This window comes from Leuciscus leuciscus (assembly GCF_965113295.1).
Source record: "Leuciscus leuciscus genome assembly, chromosome: 18".
Classification (NCBI taxonomy): domain Eukaryota; kingdom Metazoa; phylum Chordata; class Actinopteri; order Cypriniformes; family Leuciscidae; genus Leuciscus; species Leuciscus leuciscus.
Window position 1 is genome coordinate 15,303,433 of NC_138742.1, and position 22,991 is coordinate 15,326,423.

The 22,991-nt window shown below is 37.2% G+C and overlaps 2 protein-coding genes across 3 annotated transcripts; one reads left to right on the forward strand and one right to left on the reverse strand.

The window, feature by feature from the left end:
- Positions 1–1,497: 1,497 nt before the first annotated feature.
- Positions 1,498–8,511, forward strand: gdi1 (GDP dissociation inhibitor 1). The gene is made up of 11 exons (XM_082144314.1): positions 1,498–1,791; positions 3,110–3,217; positions 3,541–3,640; positions 3,805–3,939; positions 4,242–4,440; positions 5,401–5,532; positions 5,631–5,730; positions 6,377–6,548; positions 6,761–6,905; positions 7,176–7,230; positions 7,660–8,511. The coding sequence occupies exons 1-11, from the start codon at positions 1,747–1,749 to the stop codon at positions 7,810–7,812; spliced, it is 1,344 nt and encodes a 447-aa protein (XP_082000440.1). The 5' UTR covers positions 1,498–1,746; the 3' UTR covers positions 7,813–8,511.
- A 596-nt stretch (positions 8,512–9,107) lies between these two features.
- On the reverse strand, positions 9,108–22,899 carry itih6 (inter-alpha-trypsin inhibitor heavy chain family member 6). 2 transcript variants are annotated; one of them, XM_082144303.1, is made up of 18 exons: positions 21,991–22,899; positions 20,663–20,698; positions 19,582–19,736; positions 17,086–17,196; positions 16,484–16,731; positions 16,228–16,394; positions 16,023–16,139; positions 15,765–15,936; positions 15,150–15,421; positions 13,445–14,660; positions 13,211–13,243; positions 12,288–12,305; positions 12,103–12,156; positions 11,983–12,003; positions 11,787–11,837; positions 11,529–11,642; positions 10,999–11,379; positions 9,108–10,884 (listed from the first exon to the last, which is right to left on the reverse strand). In XM_082144303.1, exons 1-18 carry the CDS (start codon positions 22,093–22,095, stop codon positions 10,622–10,624), a joined length of 3,534 nt encoding a protein of 1,177 aa, XP_082000429.1. In that variant the 5' UTR covers positions 22,096–22,899; the 3' UTR covers positions 9,108–10,621. The 2 variants fall into 2 exon arrangements, with proteins under 2 accessions (XP_082000429.1, XP_082000428.1); XM_082144302.1 differs by having other exon boundaries at positions 16,228–16,397.
- Between the last annotated feature and the right edge of the window lie 92 nt (positions 22,900–22,991).

A 22,991-nucleotide genomic window follows, 5' to 3' on the forward strand; every position in this document is an offset into this window, starting at 1 on the left:
CTATCTATCTATCTATCTATCTATCTATCTATCTATCTATCTATCTATCTATCTATCTATCTATCTACTAATCTATCCAATCCGTCCATCCATCCATCCATCCATCCATCCATCCATCCATCCATCCATCCATCTATCTATCTATCTATCTATCTATCTATCTATCTATCTATCTATCTATCTATCTATCTATCTATCTATCCAATCCGTCCGTCCGTCCGTCCGTCCGTCCGTCCGTCCGTCCGTCTATCTATCTATCTATCTATCTATCTATCTATCTATCTATCTATCTATCTATCTATCTATCTATCTATCTATCTATCTATCTATCTATCTATCCAATTCGTCCATCTATCTATCTATCTATCTATCTATCTATCTATCTATCTATCTATCTATCTATCTATCTATCTATCTATCCATCCGTCTATCTATCTATCTATCTATCTATCTATCTATCTATCTATCTATCTATCTATCTATCTATCTATCTATCTATCTATCTATCTATCCAATCAATCCATTCATCCATCCATCCATCCATCCATCCATCCATCTATCTATCTATCTATCCAATCCGTCCGTCCGTCCGTCCGTCCGTCCGTCCGTCCGTTCATCCATCTATCTATCTATCTATCCAGTCCGTCCGTCCGTCCGTCCGTCCGTCTGTCTGTCTGTCTGTCTGTCTATCTATCTATCTATCTATCTATCTATCCAATCCGTCCATCCATCCATCTATCTATCTATCTATCTATCTATCTATCTATCTATCTATCTAATCCGTCCGTCTGTCCATCCATCCATCCATCCATCTATCTATCTATCTATCTATCTATCTATCTATCTATCTATCTATCTATCTATCTATCTATCTATCTATCAAAAAAAAAAAAGAAGGTTGACCACATTGTAAACTATTTATTTATCAAAAAGGTTCTCTTTGTATTATTTATCATAAAGTTATTCTACCTGCACAATCCCTTTTACTGTAGAAATCAATCTTGGTCGGCCCTCGCCATTTTTCACCTGGAGTGCAATAGGACGACACTGTATTTTCAGGACCACTTTATTGGGATGAATTTTTGACAGCCTCTGTCATATGTTTGCATTTTACAGTAATCAAGCTTATCTTAACAGATCACGTATTACTATGAGCATTAATATAGAACAATACTTTGCGTTTCCTGAGCACTAAACAGCTCTCATCTTTATCATCAGCACTTTAATTCACGCGTTATTACTGTAAGAAAATCTTCATCCTCAGTGTTGTTGGCGGAGGGATATTTGGTAATGTGACTGCGCCCTGTGCCATTCAGCTGTAGGATGGGGAAATTAAAATGAAATAATTTAAGACAACCCCGGGATGTGAATTATCGCTAATATTTTTTGAAGCACTTGTATTTGTGGCTGATTTATAATTCTGGGTTGATGACATTCAGAACAACAGTGATCATCTCCGTTTTGGGAGGTGCACTATATTATTTCGCGAATGTCTCCGCACCGCTGGAGCTCGTGCTGCGGTCAGGGCCATCTTTGGTTGTTCTCGCCGGTCGCGACTCGCACCACAGTCATTGAACAATTGTGATACGTATCAAATCATTCGAGCGATAACCGTTTGCAAAGAGTTTGTTTTACTGTCGGTAACAGACTGGTTCTGCATAAATATTTCATTGCATCAACACCGTTTTGCAGATTTTTTTTGCAGCGGAAATTTGGCAAAAGAAGGGAGATCCACTGTAATACAACATGGATGAGGAATATGATGTTATCGTATTGGGCACCGGACTCACGGTGAGTAACGTTAACGCATTCAGGTCACTGATAACTTATATGAAACAGATGAAGATATTGTCGATTGGTGCTCGTGTGCTTATGCTGTTATCAGAGATGTGACTGTAGGAATAGATGCTTTGCGTTAGATTGAACCCGAGGGCCTATTGCTGACGCATCCTTTGGACCAGTACTGTATACTATATGTGTGTGTAGTGAGCCAGCATTTCTCGTAATTTCTATCTGTATACAAGTGCATTCCTTCCCAATTACATCTTCCCCCGAATTTTCAAAGCCATTGAGGCTGCATCATTGACATGACAGCGGTGATTAAAAAGTAATGACTGATTCTCGTCTCAGTGTCTGGTTCTAAGGAGTGGCATCAGGTATCCCGTTTGCTCGTGCGTCGAAAGAGGGGAAAATATGTGTTTATTGCATGTATTTCGCCTTTTACGGGTCGCCAACGCCGCGACGAAGCTGTATTGTGCTTAACTGATGTTAGTTCATAGGTTGCTTGCAATTCATCCGTTTTGGACAGGGTTAAGTGGATTTTTTTTTGTTATTGATATATTTTAAAGGGCCCAATTGAAAAGATACGAGAACTTGATATTGGATAAATATGTGCAAAAAGCAGCATTACTAATAATAAAAAGAACGAAAACAGTATTGTTTTTGCATTTTACGTTTCTCTATTTTCCTCATGGAGGATCGTGGCTGATCTGGGCTGCGGCTTGGATGGGTGTAGCGATGTCCGATTCGGCAACGAATTGTTCTATTGAGTCGAATCTTTTCAATGAATCTACCCGAGGGGTTCCTCTGTTACCGAATCATTAAAGCCGATTAAAAACAAAACAAAAAAACGTACTGGAAATATGTTTACGACTTGATGATAGTTTTAGCACACTAACAATTGGATTTAAAACTTTTTCAGCCAAGATGTAAACGCATTATAGTATTGTTTTATGTAAATATCAATCGTATTTAGGTTCTTAATTGTTTTTCACGCTGAAACAAACTGAACTGGAACTCTCATAATTACAATAATCTAATTTCACGAAATTGGCCCCGCTAGGATGTCAGATGACGTAAACGAATCAGAAGAATTCGGTTTTTGAATCGCTTCATTACAGCGAGAACTGTTCACAGGAACCGACTCGCGGAAATGACTCGGACTTTCCATCACTAGTTGGGTGGGGTGACTCGCATCCCAGTGTTCAACGCGGAAGTCAAGGCTATAGATACCTGCTGCGGCCATCTCAGCAGATGAATAGAATAAATAAATAAAATATATATAAATCCATCACAGATTATTTCAACTGAATGATGTTTATTTGTGTAGGAATGTATTCTCTCTGGGATCATGTCTGTGAATGGGAAGAAAGTTTTGCATATGGACAGAAATCCATACTACGGTGGTGAAAGTTCCTCTATCACACCCCTGGAGGAGGTGAGGATGTTTCACAGTCATTCATTTCATACTCATTTCATGTCTGCTTGATTTTACACACATTAATAACTATGATTGTTTTGTCGAAGAATAAAAGTATAATAAAAATCAGTGTATTTTTACATAAATTAATATTCTATGTTAATAGGAAGATTTATATTCATTTTAAATATATATAAAAAAATGAATAACATGTACTTATTTAAAAAAAAAATCTATTAATGGACATCCTCTTCAAAAATATCATATGATATTTAAATGTTGCATTTATCCTTGTTTTTTATGCATGCACTCACATTTTACATGCTTTTTTTTTTTCTCAGCTCTATAAGAGATTTGGGATTTCAGACAGCCCCCCAGAGTCAATGGGCCGGGGAAGAGACTGGAATGTGGACCTTATTCCTAAATTCTTAATGGCCAATGGTAAAAATACTTAAGTAGCATAATTGGCGGTGTGAGAATATTGTTTGAAACATGTTTTGGGATTAGATTGTTGCCCCTTAATTCATGGAATTCTGTCATTTTTCTGTAACAACTTTCTGAATAATGATGCACAATCACATTTTGTCATTGTTATCTTCCTTAAGGTCAGTTAGTTAAGATGCTTCTATACACTGAAGTGACCAGATATCTTGACTTCAAAGTGGTTGAGGGAAGCTTCGTGTATAAAGGGGGAAAAATCTACAAAGTGCCCTCTACTGAGACAGAGGCACTGGCTTCAAGTAAGTGCAGCTACACTGGGAGAAAAAATGGTGTAGAATTTGTTTTTACTCAGATATTGCATGTAAATTAATAAATAATTACAAAAGAAACAGCAAGTAACACACTGAATTGAAGTGAAATTTTGTAGTAGAAAGACTGAAATAGTATTTTCTTGTCAAACATACTCCAATAATCCTTTATTTATAACTTCGAATATTTTTTTTTACAGTTTAGCATATTGACTGTAGGAAGAAATCAAGAATTGTTTTTGATAATAAAAAATTCAGACTTGTATAGATGACACAATACATGTGTTGCTTAGACCTAATGGGAATGTTTGAGAAGAGACGTTTCCGGAAGTTCCTAGTTTTTGTGGCCAACTTTGATGAGAACGACCCCAAGACCTTTGAGGGTGTCGATCCCAAACTCACAACAATGGGAGAAGTGTACAAGAAGTTTGATTTAGGACAGGACGTCGTAGACTTCACGGGACATGCCCTGGCCCTCTACAGGACAGATGAGTAAGTGTCGCCAGTGTTACAAAACCTCATAGTGTATAAGAGTCTTATAAAACATATTATTTAAGGCAACACGCTACAGGCATAACCACTGTTTTACACATTTAAGTTTTTTACTACACTTCATTTGTTTGTGTCTGAAGATTTTAATAACAACAGATCTTTTAAAGGCCGTTTGTATTCCTATCTATATTCTGAAAGGTTTTTAGAGAGGGTCTTATCTTATATCATTTGCCTGATTTATTTAACATTTTAATCCTTAAAACATGCACTGCATCCGAAATCAAATTATTATTAACCTTTATTTAACCAGGCAAGTAACTTAAGAACAAGTTCTTATTTTCAGCAACAGCCTGGCAGGAGAGTTAAAATCTCCTGAAAGACATACTAATATATTACAACACACACACACATACATTCTTTTAAAACTTCGCTACTATATAGTATTATACTAAAAGTCCCTGGATGAGCTACTACTTACAGTAAGTTTCTGAAGTGTCATTCGATGGACACTTTACTAGTCCATGGAGGGGATTTATGAATGGAAGTGAATCAAAGCAACTGAAGCTGGTAGGTCACATGACAGTAACAATATGGTGAATGTAGTATGTCTGAATTTCATTCATACTATATAGAACATACTTTTTTAATGGTTGTGCAGTAAATTCAAATGTAGTACCTACTCAGACAGTACGCGATATCGGACGCAGTGATGGTGATTACAGTATTTTCTGATTTATAGAGTGATTAAAAAGATATATCAAAATCCCCTCTGTAAAAACCTGTAACTCTAATGTCAACCAAAAAAATATTTCTAATACTAAGCAGTACTACTGTGATTAAGAAACAGGGGAAGTAAGGTGTTATCTATCTATTCACAAGTTGTGTCTTGCCTTAATGTCAACAAATAACAATGAATTATTTTGCATTGATGATAAATGTATTGAATTGAATTCCTCCTAGTTACCTGGAGCAGCCGTGTCTGGAGACCATCAATAGGATCAAACTCTACAGTGAATCCCTGGCACGTTACGGAAAGAGCCCCTACCTGTACCCCCTGTACGGATTGGGGGAGCTGCCTCAGGGCTTTGCTAGGTTAGTCGCCCCTCCCACACCCAATCATTCTCAAGTAATTATGTTGAGTGTCACTGTGAAGGGCTTATGTTTTAAACATGGGCTTTTTGAACTTACAGGTTAAGTGCTATTTATGGAGGAACATACATGCTGAACAAACCAGTGGATGAGATAGTGATGGAGGGAGGACACGTGGTGGGCGTGAAATCAGAAGGAGAGGTACTTTTTTTGTTTTGTTTTTGAAGTGGGATATGACCATAAACTGTAAAGACGACATGTCTTCACTTCCTTCCACTGTAGAAAAATAAAGCCAAAATGTCCCAGAAATGGCAGCTGCCATCTTGTGCTGATGACATCATTTGGAGCCAGAGTCTGTGCCGTAGCGATCGTGAGGTGGAGCCGCGGTATCAAGGTCCCGCCCAAACTCCCGCAGACTCAATCGCAAGCAAAGCTGTCAATCATGACGCTACATCTCATTTTTATAGCATCAAATAACTAACTAAAACAGACATTTCAACATATATCAGCGTCATAAGAACTACCTAAAATGACAAAAAAAAACTACTTTGGGAGAAAAAAAAATGTATTTGAAGTGCAATTTTTGTTTTTAAGTTTGTCTCATGTCCCAGTCGTTTACATGGAGAGGGCGGAGTTTATGACCTATACTGCAGCCAGCCACTAGGGGGCGATCAAAAATGTTTTGGCTTCACTTTTCAGGACGTGTGCGGCCCACTTGGATATATCAAACTTCTTTTATTGAAAAAAAATGATAAAATAAAATAATTGATTATTACAAAGTGACAATACGAGGATTTTCTTTGGAAAAGTTTGAGACAGAATTTATGTTTGAATTTTCTTTTCCAAGGTTGCCCGATGCAAACAGCTCATCTGTGACCCAAGCTACATCGCGGACCGTGTGCACAAAGTAGGCCAGGTGATCCGGGTCATCTGCGTCCTCAGCCATCCCATTAAAAACACTAATGATGCCAATTCCTGCCAGATCATCATCCCTCAGAACCAGGTTAACCGCAAATCAGGTTAGTGACAGCACTTGTTGATTCTTATGGTATTTGTATAAAATGGGAATATTTGCAGAGAATGATTTGCAGGATAAACCAAGATGTATATGCATTCAGGTATGCACTACTGTGCAGACACCACTAGAGGATGCTGCTTACTTTCACTTTCAAAATGCTGCTCAAGTATGTCATGAAAAGCTCATGCTTATTTTGTTGTTATTTGCATGTAGATATCTATGTTTGCATGATCTCCTACGCCCATAACGTGGCGGCTCAGGGGAAATACATTGCCATCGTAAGCACCACTGTGGAAACCTCTGATCCTGAAGCTGAAATCGAACCTGCTCTGGAACTCATCGAGCCCATTGACCAAAAGTCAGTTTACTTTGCTTTCTATACTCTGTTTTATAGTAAAAAAACAAACAACATAATATTCAGTTCCACAGCACAACTGCAAGTGTGATATTGCTTTTGTACAGTTTTGTAAATTATAGGATATATCTTTTTATGAAAGTTAATAGTCACATTTTTCAGACCCACGTTATTTGATATTTAGTTTTAAAAACACTCCTCACTCCAGAAAACACAGCACTGCTCACATTAAATGCAATGAATTTTTGTATTATTATTGTGTCATTTTTACAGGTTTGTGGCCATCAGTGACATGTATGAACCCACAGATGATGGGACAGACAGTCAGGTCAGCTTCACGCTGTTATTTTAATATTCTTTATATACTATTATATAAATGAAAGTGAATAAATACTATATTTTGAACTAAATTTTTTTTTTTAAATTTTAGTCATTGCATGTGCTTTTGTCATAAATAAATATATATATATATATATTTTTAATTTTATTTTAGTTTTAGTCATTTTAGTACTTACATTTTAAATCAAATCTTAAATCTTAAATCAACTTAAATCAATTTAATTTCAGTTAGTTTCCAAGAAAACATTTCCAAGTTTTTCCATAAAATATATTTTATTTTATATCAGTTAATGAAAACGAATTTAATAGTTTTAGATAACAGTAACAAAACTGGCTTTACAGTAATTTCTTGTTTAAATTCTTGCGCACTTCTTGGCATCAGTCAGAAATATAACCAGTTTTGATGTCATTTCTCCAGATATTTGCATCCCGGTCCTACGATGCCACCACTCATTTTGAAACAACTTGTAACGACATCAAGGACATCTACAAGCGGATGACAGGCAGTGACTTCGACTTTGAGAACATGAAGCGTAAACAGAACGACGTCTTCGGCGAGGACGAGCAGTGAGGGGTGGAGAAGTGACAGAGGAGTGGAGAGGCAATGTTCAGATGGAGGGCAGAGATGGGGCGGGCTGAACGGGATTTACTGGGCTGGGTTCAGAGGTCACGCAGAACAGAATCGACATTGCAACGACGTTGTAAATCTCTTTCAACCAGCCTTATCTTTCCCAGAGTGCTCTTTGCTCATTGTCTCCACACCCCTTTGGTGTCTCTGTTCAGATACTATTACAGCACACAGACACACAAACGCTCTATCGCTCACATTCCACAACTCTGCACTACAAAGTGGGCTCACACCAACATGCTACTTTAGATTCTTACATAAGCAGTATGCATCGTTTGCGCAAAATAACCTGTTGAAGTGAAACACGTGTCTTTTTGTTCTCTGAATATCGTCTTTGACTGAAGCCCATACATGTGAACGATTCCTCAAATATTGAAGGAGATTTAAAACATTTTCTCATCCACTTTCGTGATGTATCCCCAACAGTCCTCTGACTGTTAGATAGCATACTGTCGTCACTTTGACATTTAACAGCTTCATGTGAAGAGCAGCCTTCCTGTTCTTTAGGAAAGTGTCACTGACAAAAGTATAGTAAGATTATTAAACGCTCACCATTAAACACTACATTTTGACACTTGGACAAAGGATGTAATATGATATTGATAGTATGTAAAAATGCATAAGGTTGTACGAAATTAAATCTGACTTTGCCACGTCTAGCAATCAAAAACTGAACTGACACTCTCATATCACTACATTTCCTATTCCTGATCCTTCTGCTCTACAACTCATTGGTCTTTTAAGTTATTTAATTCTTTTTTATTATTATTGGTGGATATTCAACTAAATTGAATGAGATGTATAATATGCAGTATAGAAGTGAATTGTAAGCCATTAACTTGTAACTAACATTACAATGTGAAAAACATTGTATGACCTCACAATTTCTACATTCCTCATCCTCCTGCATTCATTTTGTTTGTAGTGGAAACCGATGTTATCGAATGCAAATGTGTGCGAACAAGTTGCATAACAAGTTGATCACCTAGTTTGTTACGGGAAATGAATCTTAAGAATGTGAAAGTGATTTTCACTTCCACAGCTGCAGAAGTAAATGATAATTTGAATTTAATGAGAATCAGATCTTTTGTTATTGATAGTAGCCATATCCTGTTGGTATTCTGGCTTTTGTAAACCAGTCTGACTCCAGTCTACTAAATACTACATACATACTTTAACTTTAGATTGTGATGAACATTATGGATCTCCCTGTGTACTGTTAAGCTTTCCACTGCATCTTTGATTTCTCTTCCATTTTATCAGTGATTGACACATGTAGTCTCTGCATTTACACTTGGCTATTTGAAACCACAAGACAAACTGACTGGTCATTTTCACCATTACTTGCGGTATATCTCTTATCATGCTCGTTTTTGTTTCAAAATGAGTTGAATTGCCATGGATAGTTATAGTAGACGCTAGTCTGGACCAGATGATCATGGTGTGCTGTTTGAATTCTCACCGTACAGCTTTCAGTGTAGAATTTACAAGCATTGTCATGTTGTTTTCCATATTCGCCTTTGCTGAAAAAAGCCTCTGACGGTAGTTTTTTTCCCTTTTTATTTTTAATGGAAAATAAGGAGTGTGACAGTTTTTTAACATTCCTGAATTTTATTGGGCCAAAGTCACTTATGGCCTTATAGATTCACATAGAAGCATACAGGTCTTGAACTCTCTTCCTTAGTGCACAAATTAGATTGTGAATTATTGATAACTGGAATTAAATAGAATTACGCTGCATTGCTATATTTGTTATCTTTTGCACCTCTCCAGCATATTGTTGCATATGTTTGGATTAACTGTTTTGTACTGTATTTATTTTCATTTTGTCTTTCATTTTCAATGTTGAAACAACTAAACATCTTTAAAAAAAAACTGACACACAAACTCGACGATTTTAAGTTGTGAATTTCATCTCGTGTTTGAGCAGTCTTGTGCAACAAAAATAAATATGAATAAAACAAATCTTTCTTTGGTTATGTTTGATTATTTGCACATATGAAGGATTTACTTTCCCTTACAGGACAAAGTAAAGAATTCAACACTCATTACTAATGTAAAAATATTTTAAAATCACAATTCTCTTGTTATATTATTTTAAATGGATGCATATATACACCTATATTTATGCAAACTAACTGGAAGCTTAGAAAAAATCATTGTGCAATAATCTCATCCCAAGGCTAATATTTGATACTTTTATTAAATTTGAAATGGTTAATTTCATGATAAAAAGGCACTGATATACACAACCATTCAAAAGTTTGGGGTTTGTAAGATTTTCAGCATCATTACTCCAGTCTTTAGTGTCACAAGATCCTTCAGAAATCATTTTAATATGCTGATTTGATGCGCAAGAAACATCAGTGTCAGTTGTGCTACTAAATACTTTTTTTCAGGATTCTTTGATGAATAGAAAATTCAAAAGAACATTATGTTTTTTGTAAAAAAAATTGTTGAATGCATCTTTGCAGAATAAACATGTTCATTTCTTTAAGAAAAAATAAATACAATTTTACTGATCCCAAACTTTTGAAAGGTAGTGTACCATTATGTTCAAATGCAAATATTTGGACCAATCAATGCTTTGAAAGCATCTTTCAATTCATCACAGTTGTGTGTATTCATAGTCTCTGTTTTATTCCCGATCAGATGTTTTTTTGCACTGTCTAATAGCACAAGATTCAAGTTCCAGTGTCTTTTCTATACCTTTTGTTATTCTGTAGATGTAGAAATATGGTATGAGGGTTATCTATTGGTGATCCACAACATAGCTCTCGTAGGACTGGCCCAGAAGTCTCTCTACATCCACCTCCGGCACTACCCAACATTGAGCTGAGTGACGCTTCCTGGATGAGTCCTTCAGATTCTTGTCTTGTAGAGTGACAGGAAAATGCTCATCTCCTTTCATTATCCAGCCCATGGCCAGCGAAGTGTTCTTATTTGTTTGTGCATGATGGAAACCAGTTTGATCTGTTACCTTTTTGACCTCTATATGGGTATGTTGAAATTGGCCTGGAAGTGGAAGAAAACACCCAAACAAGGTCATCAGATATGGGAAAATCAGTCTGAAAATCCATTTGACATCTCACTAAATAAGATTAAAAAACAAAATGCTGTGTTACCTACCCAACAGCCCTTGAGTGAGGTGAGAGAGACCCTTTCCATCAGCAATATAGAAGCCCAGGTGCTCCATTTGAAAGTATTTGGGATGGTTGTAACGATGGAAGAGAATTAAGAACTGCACACCAACTCCGAGCTCAATCCAACAGCTGTGGTGCTCTTCAACCGTGATTCTCAAACTGTGTCGCTCCACAGATCCTCTCTGATTGGTAGGCAGCGTCTCGATTTCCTTCCCTTCTGCCTCCACTACCACTGAGTCCAGCGTTAATGTGATCATAACGGCACCTTTGGCAGCAGTGACAGAAATCCTGTCGAAGAATGTACGAGTACGATTCTCCATCCCCTCCTTAGAAGGAGCCATTATTAAATGCCCATCCACAATCATTCCTAATGGTATAAGTCATAAAACAGGAATAAGATAAATGTATTACCGTATGTTAAAAGAATATCTAAATAGCATCTCATTTAATTTAATCTTGTTTAGTTTCCATAAAGACATTCAAGCTATATATTGGATGTAAAATTCATAAAACCACCTTTGTCTGGGTCCTCAAGAAGCCGTAGTACATCATCAGCCTTGCCATCAATGGTAAAACACAAGTTCTGATGCAGCTTTGGGAGCTGAACAACAAAATGTGGGTCTCCATCCACTTTCAGAGACCAAAAACACTGAAGTATGTTAGTGAATCCCTTCTATGTGATTAAAATCTTGTATTCATCTTCAAATGCGCAAAATGACTAAAGGAAGAAGGAACATGAAGCATTTCATGAAATATTCTGTCCTGGAGTCATACCTGATGAGGAGAAGACTCTGACTGAACTTAAACTGGATGGGTTGTCTGGGTCTGTTGAAACAATTAAGACGCATAAAATGCGCTGCTTCTGCTTAAAGCATTAAAAAAGTTAATAATGTAGTTACACCACATTTATAAAGATGTATTATTGCATATACAGTAAAGCAGGTTGTGAAATTATAAATGAAGTGCTTACCAGCAACCTCAGCATCTGAATCTGAAAGAATAATGAACAAATCCAAAAACGGACATAACAATAATCCCTAGTAGTGGAAAAAAATGGATTGAGCAAAGATTCGTAATGTTTTAAACTCACATGACTCATAATGGATGTTGTAGTCATAGTCAGAGTCATGTGCTGTATCATAATCTGCAAAATAACAGCATGTTGATGCAGCTTTGGTTTAATTTCATTCATGTTTAGGCAGTTATTTATTATTTTATATTTTGTATTAGTGCCAAACTGATTTACCACTTTGTAGTTGAAAACATATTGCTTACCTTTAACAAGTTCAATATCTGTATGAAAGATCAAGAAACACATGATCAGAAGTTACAACATTACCATAATGTTATTGTCATTTTTACATACTGTTATTTATGCATTTTACATACTATACTCGGCTTTATGGCCTAATGTACATGTTCAGTTCAAAGGGCACTGCGAATGGCATAGGGAAACAGGGAACACTGATATATTACAGGACGTGAAGAGCGAAATATACCCATCAGTCACTGTGCATCACTCCAGTACCTGAAGAAGTTTGACTAAACTTGAAGTAAACGAGGTAAAAAGGTGTTGAGGTTCCGCCATTATTATCATTGAGTTTAATTAGTCCCAGGTGTAGTTTTTGCGTGTTTTTTCATAAGTATAAAGTGCACAAGATTTGACAGTTATAATGCAATTATTATATTACAGTTAAATAAAAGACAAATGCAACATTTATTTTCTAATATTGATTTGATGGCTCCTACAATAGGTTTGAATGCATCCAAGGTCAAAAAACAAAATTTTCTCATTATATACATTGCACATCACCACATTTCTCAAAGAGTCTGAAAATGGTTAGTTTGAAGATTCAGTCTCTCTCTTTCCACAAGCCTATTCTGCTCTGACTGGTCAGATGGCCCAGCCTGTTGTGATTGGTCTACTGCTTACAGAGCATGTGGCCAGTGACCATAAGCTGGCATTACGCAAATTTGTTAAATTGTTACGTAGGTATGTAAGAAAAAATAGACTGGAATTGTTGACAACTCGATTCAGCAGTATAGAATGGATTCTTTCTTTGCAGAGCTATTACCTTCACAAACAGCTATATTACACACTGCATGGAAGGTAATTTTCAGAAAAGCATAACAGGGGCACAAGCAGTGTCTAAACCAGCATGATGAAAAAGCAGAAGGAAAAAAATGGATTGTATTACCTTTCCTCTGAATCTGGATGGACGAAGACACATCTGATGGACAGAGAAAAATGGATAATAGAGGTCCAAAAAGCGACCATTAAATTAATTGGCAAAGGCAGAGGCACTTTGGTTATTCATTTGAAGTGTATGCGACATTCAATGAAATGTCTAAATTCCATTCAAACAAAACTACCAAATTTCTGCAACACTGTGGCTATAACTGTCAGCTTCTGCTCCTAAGAAGGAACTCACCCAGAAAACGAGAGGCTTCCCACAACTTTGGTGCATCTGTCATTCCTGGCATAGGCAGAAAAGTAGGAGACATCAGTGTGGCCACTTCCAGTTCAACATGAATGTCTGAATTAGCATCTGATGTAGATGCTGTGGAGGTCAATGTCTGTTGGCCCTGCTGAAGCGTTGTGAGTCCTGAGGTTGAAGAATTCCCAATGTCTGATGAAGAGTCTTTCACCACAGATTGTGCAGTCTTGACTAAGGTGACTAGTGTTGTGCTTTTGACTGGTGGAGAGGAAGAAGTGGTTTTCGTCACACTGGGAGGTCTGTTTGAAATCCTAGCCAAGGCTTGTGTGGTTTTGATGGAGCTGGGAGGAGAGGAGGACGGCTTGCTGGAGAGTGGGGTAGTGGTGGTCTTAAGTGGTCCTGTAGTGGTCTTCTTTGGTGATGGAGGAGGGATTGTTTTGTCAAGGGAGACAGAGGTGTTAGGCGGTCGACCTGTGGTGTGAAGACCTGAGGGTGGTGGATGTGCTTGTACAGATTTGGTGACAGGAAGTTTGCTTGTTTTTGGAGGTGAGAAAACGCTGGATTTTTTGGTTCCCATTGCAGATGTGGAAGATATTTTAGGTGCAGTGTGAGAGGTCTGATTCATCACATTTGTAGAACCTGCTATGGTACTAGTTGAAGTCTTGCGGGTAGTAGCCACAACAGAAGAGCTAACCGTAGGTTCTGGTTCATCAATTTCCGGTTTGATCACAACCAACGAAGTGACTGGTGTTACAAAATTGTACTTTAGTGAAAGATTGGTGGCTTTATCTACAAGAAGGCGCTGTGTGATCAAATTCGAGGTGTTCATTTTAGCCAGCAACAGCTCTTTGATTGTAAAATAAGCCCAGAGCCGATTCACAAAGCTAGGAATGCCATCCAGTGCCTTTGCACAGCCCAGAGATGCTTCTGTGCCATTTACAACTGCTTTGGCCAGTGGTAGCTCATTCTCCACTTTCACTTTCTGCTTCGAATCATTTGCTGTCAGTGTGACCTTTAGATCCCGCGCACCTGGTTTAAGTCGTCCCGTGACTACCAATTCAGAGCCCTGGAAGTAGTTGGGGAACAGAGAGCGAGTGATATCGTACGCCTGATCATCTAGATAGGACAGCTGGATATCTGAAAGCAGAGGACTGGCGACTTCATCATAGAAACCTTTCAACTGGACAGCTGCATCATCGTCCTCATATACCTAAAAGACAACAAATAAATTAAAATATGAACTATTATAATTTAATTCACATATAATTTACTATAAATTATTCAAATAAACTATTATTATTATTATTAATGTTACTATAAATCATTTTGATTGGCTTAAAACCATTTCAAGAGTGATGATATAGAGTCCAAAAACACTGACTTTTCACTGTTAGTATCACTCTGCTTTTCTGTGTTTGCGTATTTAGATTTTTTGGTAATCTTTCAATGATTAGTCACTCACTGAAGCATTTGGTTAACTGATTCATTTATAAAAAAATACATTTAGTAACAAAATAAGTGACTAGCTTTATGAATGAGTCATTGAATCATTCATTCAATTGTTTCATTAGAAAAACTGATTTATTTTGGAATCTGTCGTTGAATAATATGACCTCATCAAGCATTATGCATTTTTTAAGTTTAAAGATGTAATAACACTGTTGTGTATAGGCCAACTTGTACTTTAAAAGAAAATTACCATCCGAGCCACACCCCGATTCTCCAATGCCAGCCTTCTCAACATTGGAAAATCAGCATCATCTCCAAAGGCCAGGCCAAATAACGAAGCTAAACCCAAAGCATTTTGTGCATTACGTAGAATCGCATCAGGTTCTGTCTCCCCAATAGTAGCTTCTCCATCAGTCAGAAAGATGATCATGGGGACACGGTGAGATGAAGGTGCTTTACCATTGGGTAAAGAAGGGTTTAGCAGCTGGGCCGCAGACAGTAGAGCTGAATTGATGTTTGTCCCTAGTTTAAAGGAAAAAAGAGAGTTCATTACAGTATTTCCTGCACTACTAAATCTTCTCTGTAGCTGTTTAATCTCCAGCTTCACAGCAGAATAAATCTTATTGTGAATCAGACTTTCTAGTCCAAACTGCAGGAAACATATGATCCACGAGCAAATAACTGTAATAATCTTGTTCCTTTGATGAATTGTTCAAAAAGAGTTACGAGGAAATGGTTTGAATCAGCCAGACGAATCCTTCACATGAATCCATCAGAGTGGTTACTGAATCACTGAATATATATATATATATATATAGATATGTATGTATATATAATTTTCTTAAGATACAAAGAAAACACTTACAGCCCTCTGCGATTATCTTCCTGACAAATTCCTTGGCATCTCGCACATTCTGCCGTGTGGCCCGCACAGTGCGTCCTTTCTTCCAGATGTAGACCTTATCGGAGAAAGTGATGAGATTGAAGTAATCTCCTTCACGCAGGTCACTCAGTATGGTGGTCATGGCTGCCTTAGTCTGATATAAAACACAATGGAGAAATACATCAGTTTTCTTCATCTCATTCTCGACAAGTTGTGGTTTTGAGGTGGCTGAGGTGGTACCTGCTTAATTTTTGTGCCAATCATTGAGCCGCTGATGTCAATGACAAAGATGACATCTTTAGGAACTACAGGAAGTCCTCGAGGTGCAAAGTAGTGAACAAAGTAGCCATCATCCACCTGGAGAAAAAAAACAAATAACATCATGATGCTACATCGAGACCACTGCTATTCTGATACCAACAATCAAGTAGGTAAGTGTGAAGACCTGGATGTCCCCCATGGGGTCTTTGAGCTCCACGTCATACTGAATGACGAAGTCTGCATTGAGACCGCTGGGAGAGATGTTCCTCTGTTGCTGTACGGTGGGAGTGTAACGCACATGTGCGCAGTGAGGATTCTGCTCGACCTTAGTTGAAGGAGGAGGTTCTGCATCTGCTAAAAGAACAGAGAAACCATATCTTTGAGATTTGTTGGTCTGAAGCATTGGGTTGACGTCACAAAAGTGCTTTCTTTAACAGTACCTTGAACACTGTTTGTGAGCAGTCGGCTAGTTCGTAGTGGCAGAGCTCTGATGAAGCTGATGCCAGTCCTCTCTGATATGCTGACATCCAAGGAGATGTTCTGCACGGGTTGACCGGGTCGTAGACCCAGAGAGAGCTCATATCGGCCAAGCCGTCGTGATAACAGCTCCTCATAAGACAGTGAGAAGGACACGCGAGTCCCAGGAGGCACGTTAACTGCTACACGGAACTTCTCTATCTCGCGTTCCCTTTGGAATACAATATAAGTTAATCAGATTCCAGTTCTTCATGGAAGATGAAAATAAAGTGTTTGTCCATGTGTCCTGAGATAACTCTTCCTCCAAATAAATGATTTTGATTTCCATTTACTTTAAGGATGATCCAACAAAAAAAGATCTATAGTTTAAAACATCTGCAACTGTATAAGAACAATTTGAGAGATTTTCTCAACACATCCATTTCTAAAACAGCATGTCTGTAAGGGCAAACCCGAAAAGTAAATGAAATGTGACCTATTGCATTTTTTAGTAAATGCCTGCACACTGGGATTCTGCCAAAAGCAAGTCCCAGTGGAGAAGGTATTTAACAGATTTTGGACTGACTTTGTAGCAACAAGTCCTGCTGTTTTCCCCTGCTTCTTAGCGGTATCATAGATCTTCCTGGCATCAGTTCTCCTCTTCACCTGAGCCACATACACCTTACCATTTGAGGTGCTAGGAATAAACAAAAGACAAATCAGTGCAGAAAGCATAAATATTTTGTTTGATAAAGATCATACAGGCCAGTCTAGTTCATATAGTTGTAATATGCTGTTGGTTGATGGCAAAACCAATTTTCACTGGATCAAACATCAAATTTAAAACATACCTCAGAGTTTAAAAAAAAGAAGAAGCAGTTACAGTTCATTTATTTGACTCACAATGTGACTTCATATCTCAAAGTTGTGACTTTATTTGCATAGGTGTGATTATCTATTGTATTTGTGACTATATCTGAAAATGTGATTTTATCATAATTGTGACAATATAAATATTGCGTCTTCATTCTTGCAATTATGACTTTTTCCTCATTGCTGCGACTTATATCTTACATTTGCTCACATTATGATCTTATCACCTTTGTGATAGGCAATTGCGACCATCTCAAAATGTGACTTTACGTTTACAACTGTGACTATTTCTGTTAACTACAAAATGTTCTCATAATTGCGACTTCTATCTCACACTCACAATGACTGTATTTCTTATTTTAAACTTTCTCTCACAAAAAAATGCAGAAACAGGCTTTCAAACCAAACAGCGAGTGACATTCAAAAAGAGGTTAGCAGAAAATGTCATTTCCCTCAATCATAGCCATTCCAATCCCCTCAGCTCTCAGAGCAGGAGCATTTCCCCTGCAAAAACGCCCACACGAAGCGATCCATACTCTCTTTGTGTCTTTACATGAGGGTCAAGGAGAGAAAATACTAACGTAGGGTCAGCAAATATATTTAAATAAAAATCAACAAGAACCAACCAAAATAAACCAACAGCCTTGAAAAAGAGCTTGTTTGAATAAGAGCAGGGTGAATGGACAGTTTAAGGCACAGTGGAAAATGAGGCGCCTGTATGTATGTGTGGCACTGAGAGGTCTGGGATCACTGTGCATGTGACACTGTGAACAGAGCTCTCAGTCACAGTTTAACAAACACTACTGCTCTAAAGAAACACATTTGCTGCAGCTATTTGAAAAAGTACAGAGCCTGGTGGAAGTGCCTGTCTGGTTTTGTTCGTACAAAAGAGTGTGATACCTTCAGCATGTGTATACATCTGTAATGTACATTGAAACTTGAAACCCTGCTTTGTTGATGGATACATGTGTGCATTCTTCATGCATGTGTGTGTATTTATGTACACGTAAATGTGTGAGCGTGTGTACTTTGGCCATGTGCCTTGGTAAACTCTGCTGGGTAAAAGAGAGAGTGAACAGAGCCAGTGCTCGTCATTTTCTCTATTAGCTCTCTGAGTTTTCTTGACAAAGCCTGCTATTCATCTGGCCTGAACGTTCTTTACTTTTGACCCATGTCAGCTTCCAAATCCTGCCACTGTGTGCTTTATCAAGCTGTTATGGAGCCTTATTTGTGGGAATATATTTATATTTAGCATTCATTTTTGGAAAAGGGGTTTACATAACTCACTCATATCTGGTGAGCAATTATTAATTCTTTACAATGTCTCTCCTAGAAGTTTTATTACAAAAGTCCTCCACAAAAAAGGATGCAAAAGCACCATACGATACTTTAAGGTGCTTTGCATCTTTTTAAAGCTTATACTGGTTTGGAACAACAAGAGAGTGCAATGAAGACATAAATTATCATTTTTGTGGACCACTTGTATCATATCAATATGACTATATTTCAAGTCTTTAGAAGTCATCAAAAGCTTTTTTCACGAGTTCACACTTACATAATTAAATAGCGTAAAGGTTATGCGTATTTGGTGTACTGTCCGAGGGGAGGGCTCCGAGCTCGGATTTGGCCCGAACCCAGAGTACTCCATCCCAGGTTGGGATAAGTATAGTTAGAAGTGAGGAGAACAGAGAACAGAGGTAAGTCTGCTGTATATATAAAGTGCATGTGAATATAAGTGCATTTGTCACACAAGCTATTGTATGGCTTTAAAAGACTTGAAAAATAATGTTTCATTTTTGTGATAATTTCATGGTGCTTTTGTATCCTTTTTACAGCTTGCAAGTTCCCATTCATGTAACTGCATGGAAAAGAGCAAAACGTCTTTGTCTGTGTTCAACAGAAGAAAGGAAGTCATTATTGAAATGACAAGTGGAAGTCGAGTAAATGATGAACTTTCACTTTTAACTGTGGTAATCTTTTAATTATTTTTGTAAATCAGATCTGAGCATCAAAATATTTTCCCTTTTGGTCACAAAGCACTTCTTTCCACATGAACAGATCATTAGTACAAGTACAACCCTGCTGTGTCTATTCAGGGAAAACTTCCAGCTTAAGCCAAATGATACTCAATTAAATTGCAATATCCACTGATTTTTAAACCAATCTGAAAGCCAGAATAACAGAAAGAAATGTGTAATTTGTGACTCACATGGTAAAGTTGGAGATGAATGCAGAAGAGGACAAATCCACCTCAAAGGCCGCCTCCTTGGTGATGTTGAGCTGGTTCCACACGGTGCTCTCCACTGTGGTTACAGCATAGCGAGACACTACAGAACATCGCACATGGTAATCCGTCACCTTGAGCTAAGGGCACAACAAAGACCAAAACATGATACATTAATATGCCAAGTCACATTATACACAAAGTAGGGGAAAACAGGGCTAGTTGTCACACCTTTTATTTCAAAAGTCTTGGATATAAAAAAAAACCTATCAAACATTCCCACGGATTCAGTTTATTGACATTCTTTCCGTGACAATGCAACTTCCCTGTGTGACAAATAGCTCCAATTTCCGCTATCTGTACACATGAACATGAATATTTTAAAGTTGACTGGGGATATCTGACATAAGACACCAATTTTAAAACGACATTGCTTTATCAAACAATTTGTATGATTAGCGTGTTACTGTTGATTTCTCGGGACTTTTGAACTGATGTCAGAGCTCAGTATATAGAACATCTTGATCTGTTTACTTGAACCTGATTCAGACCACATTGGTCTGGCAACAGAAAAGCCAATCTGAACACTGCATACAACAGCATAGCGCTACAAGAAGCTTTGTATATAACTGTACATTTATAGGCAAGATTGTGACCCAATCAGGTATTAAAATAATTAGAGCAAGATGATACAAATGAAGACCAGTTAAGACTAAAAGATATCCCAAATTTGAGCTTCTGGAAGTACAATTTTAAGATTACAGAATGTCTTGTAAAAATAAATAAATTAAACTTAAACACTTTAAACACTTTGCACTCTGTGCCCAGTGACAGATTTGGATTGTCATACTGCTTATAACTCATTCTTGTGTATTTTAGAGGAATAAACATTTGGTTTCTTGGTTTCTAAAATGAAAAGGAACTCATGGGTCAAAAGGCTAGAACACTATTTGGTGATTTATGGAATTTCACAATAAACCCAAGTAAAACAAAATAACAGAGGCACTTATCTTAATATTTACAGTTTAGTACAAAACAAAAATATAGCTTTTACTGTCATACTTACTGCTGGTTTTGCTGCTGAGGTCTGACGTCTTGATCTCTGAACAAAAAATAAATAAATACAAGTAGCATGTCAGGCTTATAGATTTTTTCTTGATATCTTTTGACCAAAGTGTATAATGTATACAGCTGTATTTAGTAACAGTATGCCACGTAAAAGTATTTTCAATGAAGAATTATTTCCAGCTAGGCGTTATAAAGACCCAAAAACAAATGTGTTTGTTCTTACTAATTCCTTAGTGCAACTTAGCTGTAAGTATCCATATAAACTTGGTAAACTTGATTAACTTAAATTACCAACCATAAATTTCCCTTTGAGGGCAGGGGCATAAATGAAGAAATAGTTTGAAATACTGTCAGTATTCTCAGATGCCAGTGGTTTGGTCTTGATCTTACATTGAAATAGACTGAATCAAAGTCATTCATGAAAGGGGTGGAAATTGAACTAAAATACTGTACACACAAGGCCACTGGAGGATTTTACGTGTTAACTTTAGACACAATTCCCTGCTGTGCCAATTTGAGATTGCCTCAAATATAAACAAAATGCTAAATATAGGAAAGAAAATGTGTCTCTGCTACTATGAATTTCCAGTACACGCTTTAAATGAAACCACTGTGATGCTATTACATCATATTTAATAATAGGGGTGAATTCAGGTTGACACTTTTTGCCATTGAGATGAATGAGGAAAAAGTGTTGCAAACAACCTGAATTCACCCTAATAAAACAGCTGCTAAGTAATCATGACATAAAATTATGTTAAATAAATGCAAGAATTTGCATAATATGTAAATGCAGAAAATTCATAGGGCAACACCTTCATGATATCCTCCCTTATCTTTCTGCTTTCCTTATTTGATTCGGAATTTATCAATAAAACATTCATTTCTAATTGGGGTTTTTTTTTTCACATAGGGAATCTTTATTACAACTTTATTATAACGCAAAATATAAACTACATCTTAGAAAACACTGCAGCTCGGAATAATTAGACTATTATGATTTCCAAAAGACATTTTATTTACCTGCCTCTCGTTTGATTTCGTAAGACATTATCTAGATGCAAAAAATATAATTATTATTTAAGTAAATAAACTCTATTTATAGAATGAAATAACATTCCACTAGAACCGAAATTCCTCAGATGTTTTCGCGCGTAATTATGTGACGAGGAGCACTTTCAGTGTAGCACAAAATAGAATCGGTCACTCAAAACAAACTTCACGTTTTACTCTTTTACTTTTCAGAGGAAATGTCACAGAACAAAGAGAAAAATAACTACCAAGTGCAAAAATATGAATAATAGTTTTATTACCAAGTACACATACCTGGAGAGGGACTGAGTGCGCGCCCGCGTGCCCACATCCAAAAGAAACAACAGTAAGTAGGATGAAAACAACTGCGTGGACAGTCAAATCCAATTTAACATCCATGCTTTCAGTTTATGTGGGAAAACCAAAACCACTGTTTTGCTCGTAAGACGAGTGCGTAAGGTCTTCCACTGACTTCACATTTTACGGCACACAGTTGTTTATAAAAGGGGTAGTATTGCCCCCTCCCTTCCAAAGAGATCCTAAAAATGATACTGAACCCACGATAATGCCACGAGAGAGATGGATGCTCATTTAGACTGAATAAATACCTTGGTTGTAATGACAAATGTGTTTCGATCATGCGCAGGTATTTGTGGGTTTCAAGAGTAGCTGTTTCCATGTGTACATGCTGGAAATTTCGCCACGGTTTTGGGGGGCACAAAACCCCACAAAACATTAACCCGTGAATGCCTTCAGTTCTAAATATGTTTGCCAACTTTCCAGCCGTTAAATAATTTGTCTAAACCACATTACTGTCGCTATATTTTATGTAATTGGATAACTGCATTTTTACTATAGAAATCTCAGTTAGACTGGAATACACTTTTGGAGAGGCTCTTATGGACATACTAATAAATTATGAAATGTGAGGAGTAAAGTGTCTTGAGACTGCTCTTGCGAGATATTGTGATGACTAATATAGATTTATTTGTTTGGTTGCTGTCCATGGTACTGGTAACTAACTGAACAAGCTTCCGAATACTGTACTTAATGAATGCACAATAGGGCATTATTACCAGCTCTTTGAACACATTATTAAAACAGCCAGATTAATGAAATAAAGGCTACATTCAGTCATACAATGGGGATTTCACCTGTTTTCTAACTAAACATTTTAAAATAAGAAAAGGTAAAAATAATTGCGATATATATTTCAACTTGTAACATTATGCCACCATCTTATCAACAAAATACCAAAATACTTGATTTTTAAAGTTTAGTTTGAAAAAGTCCAA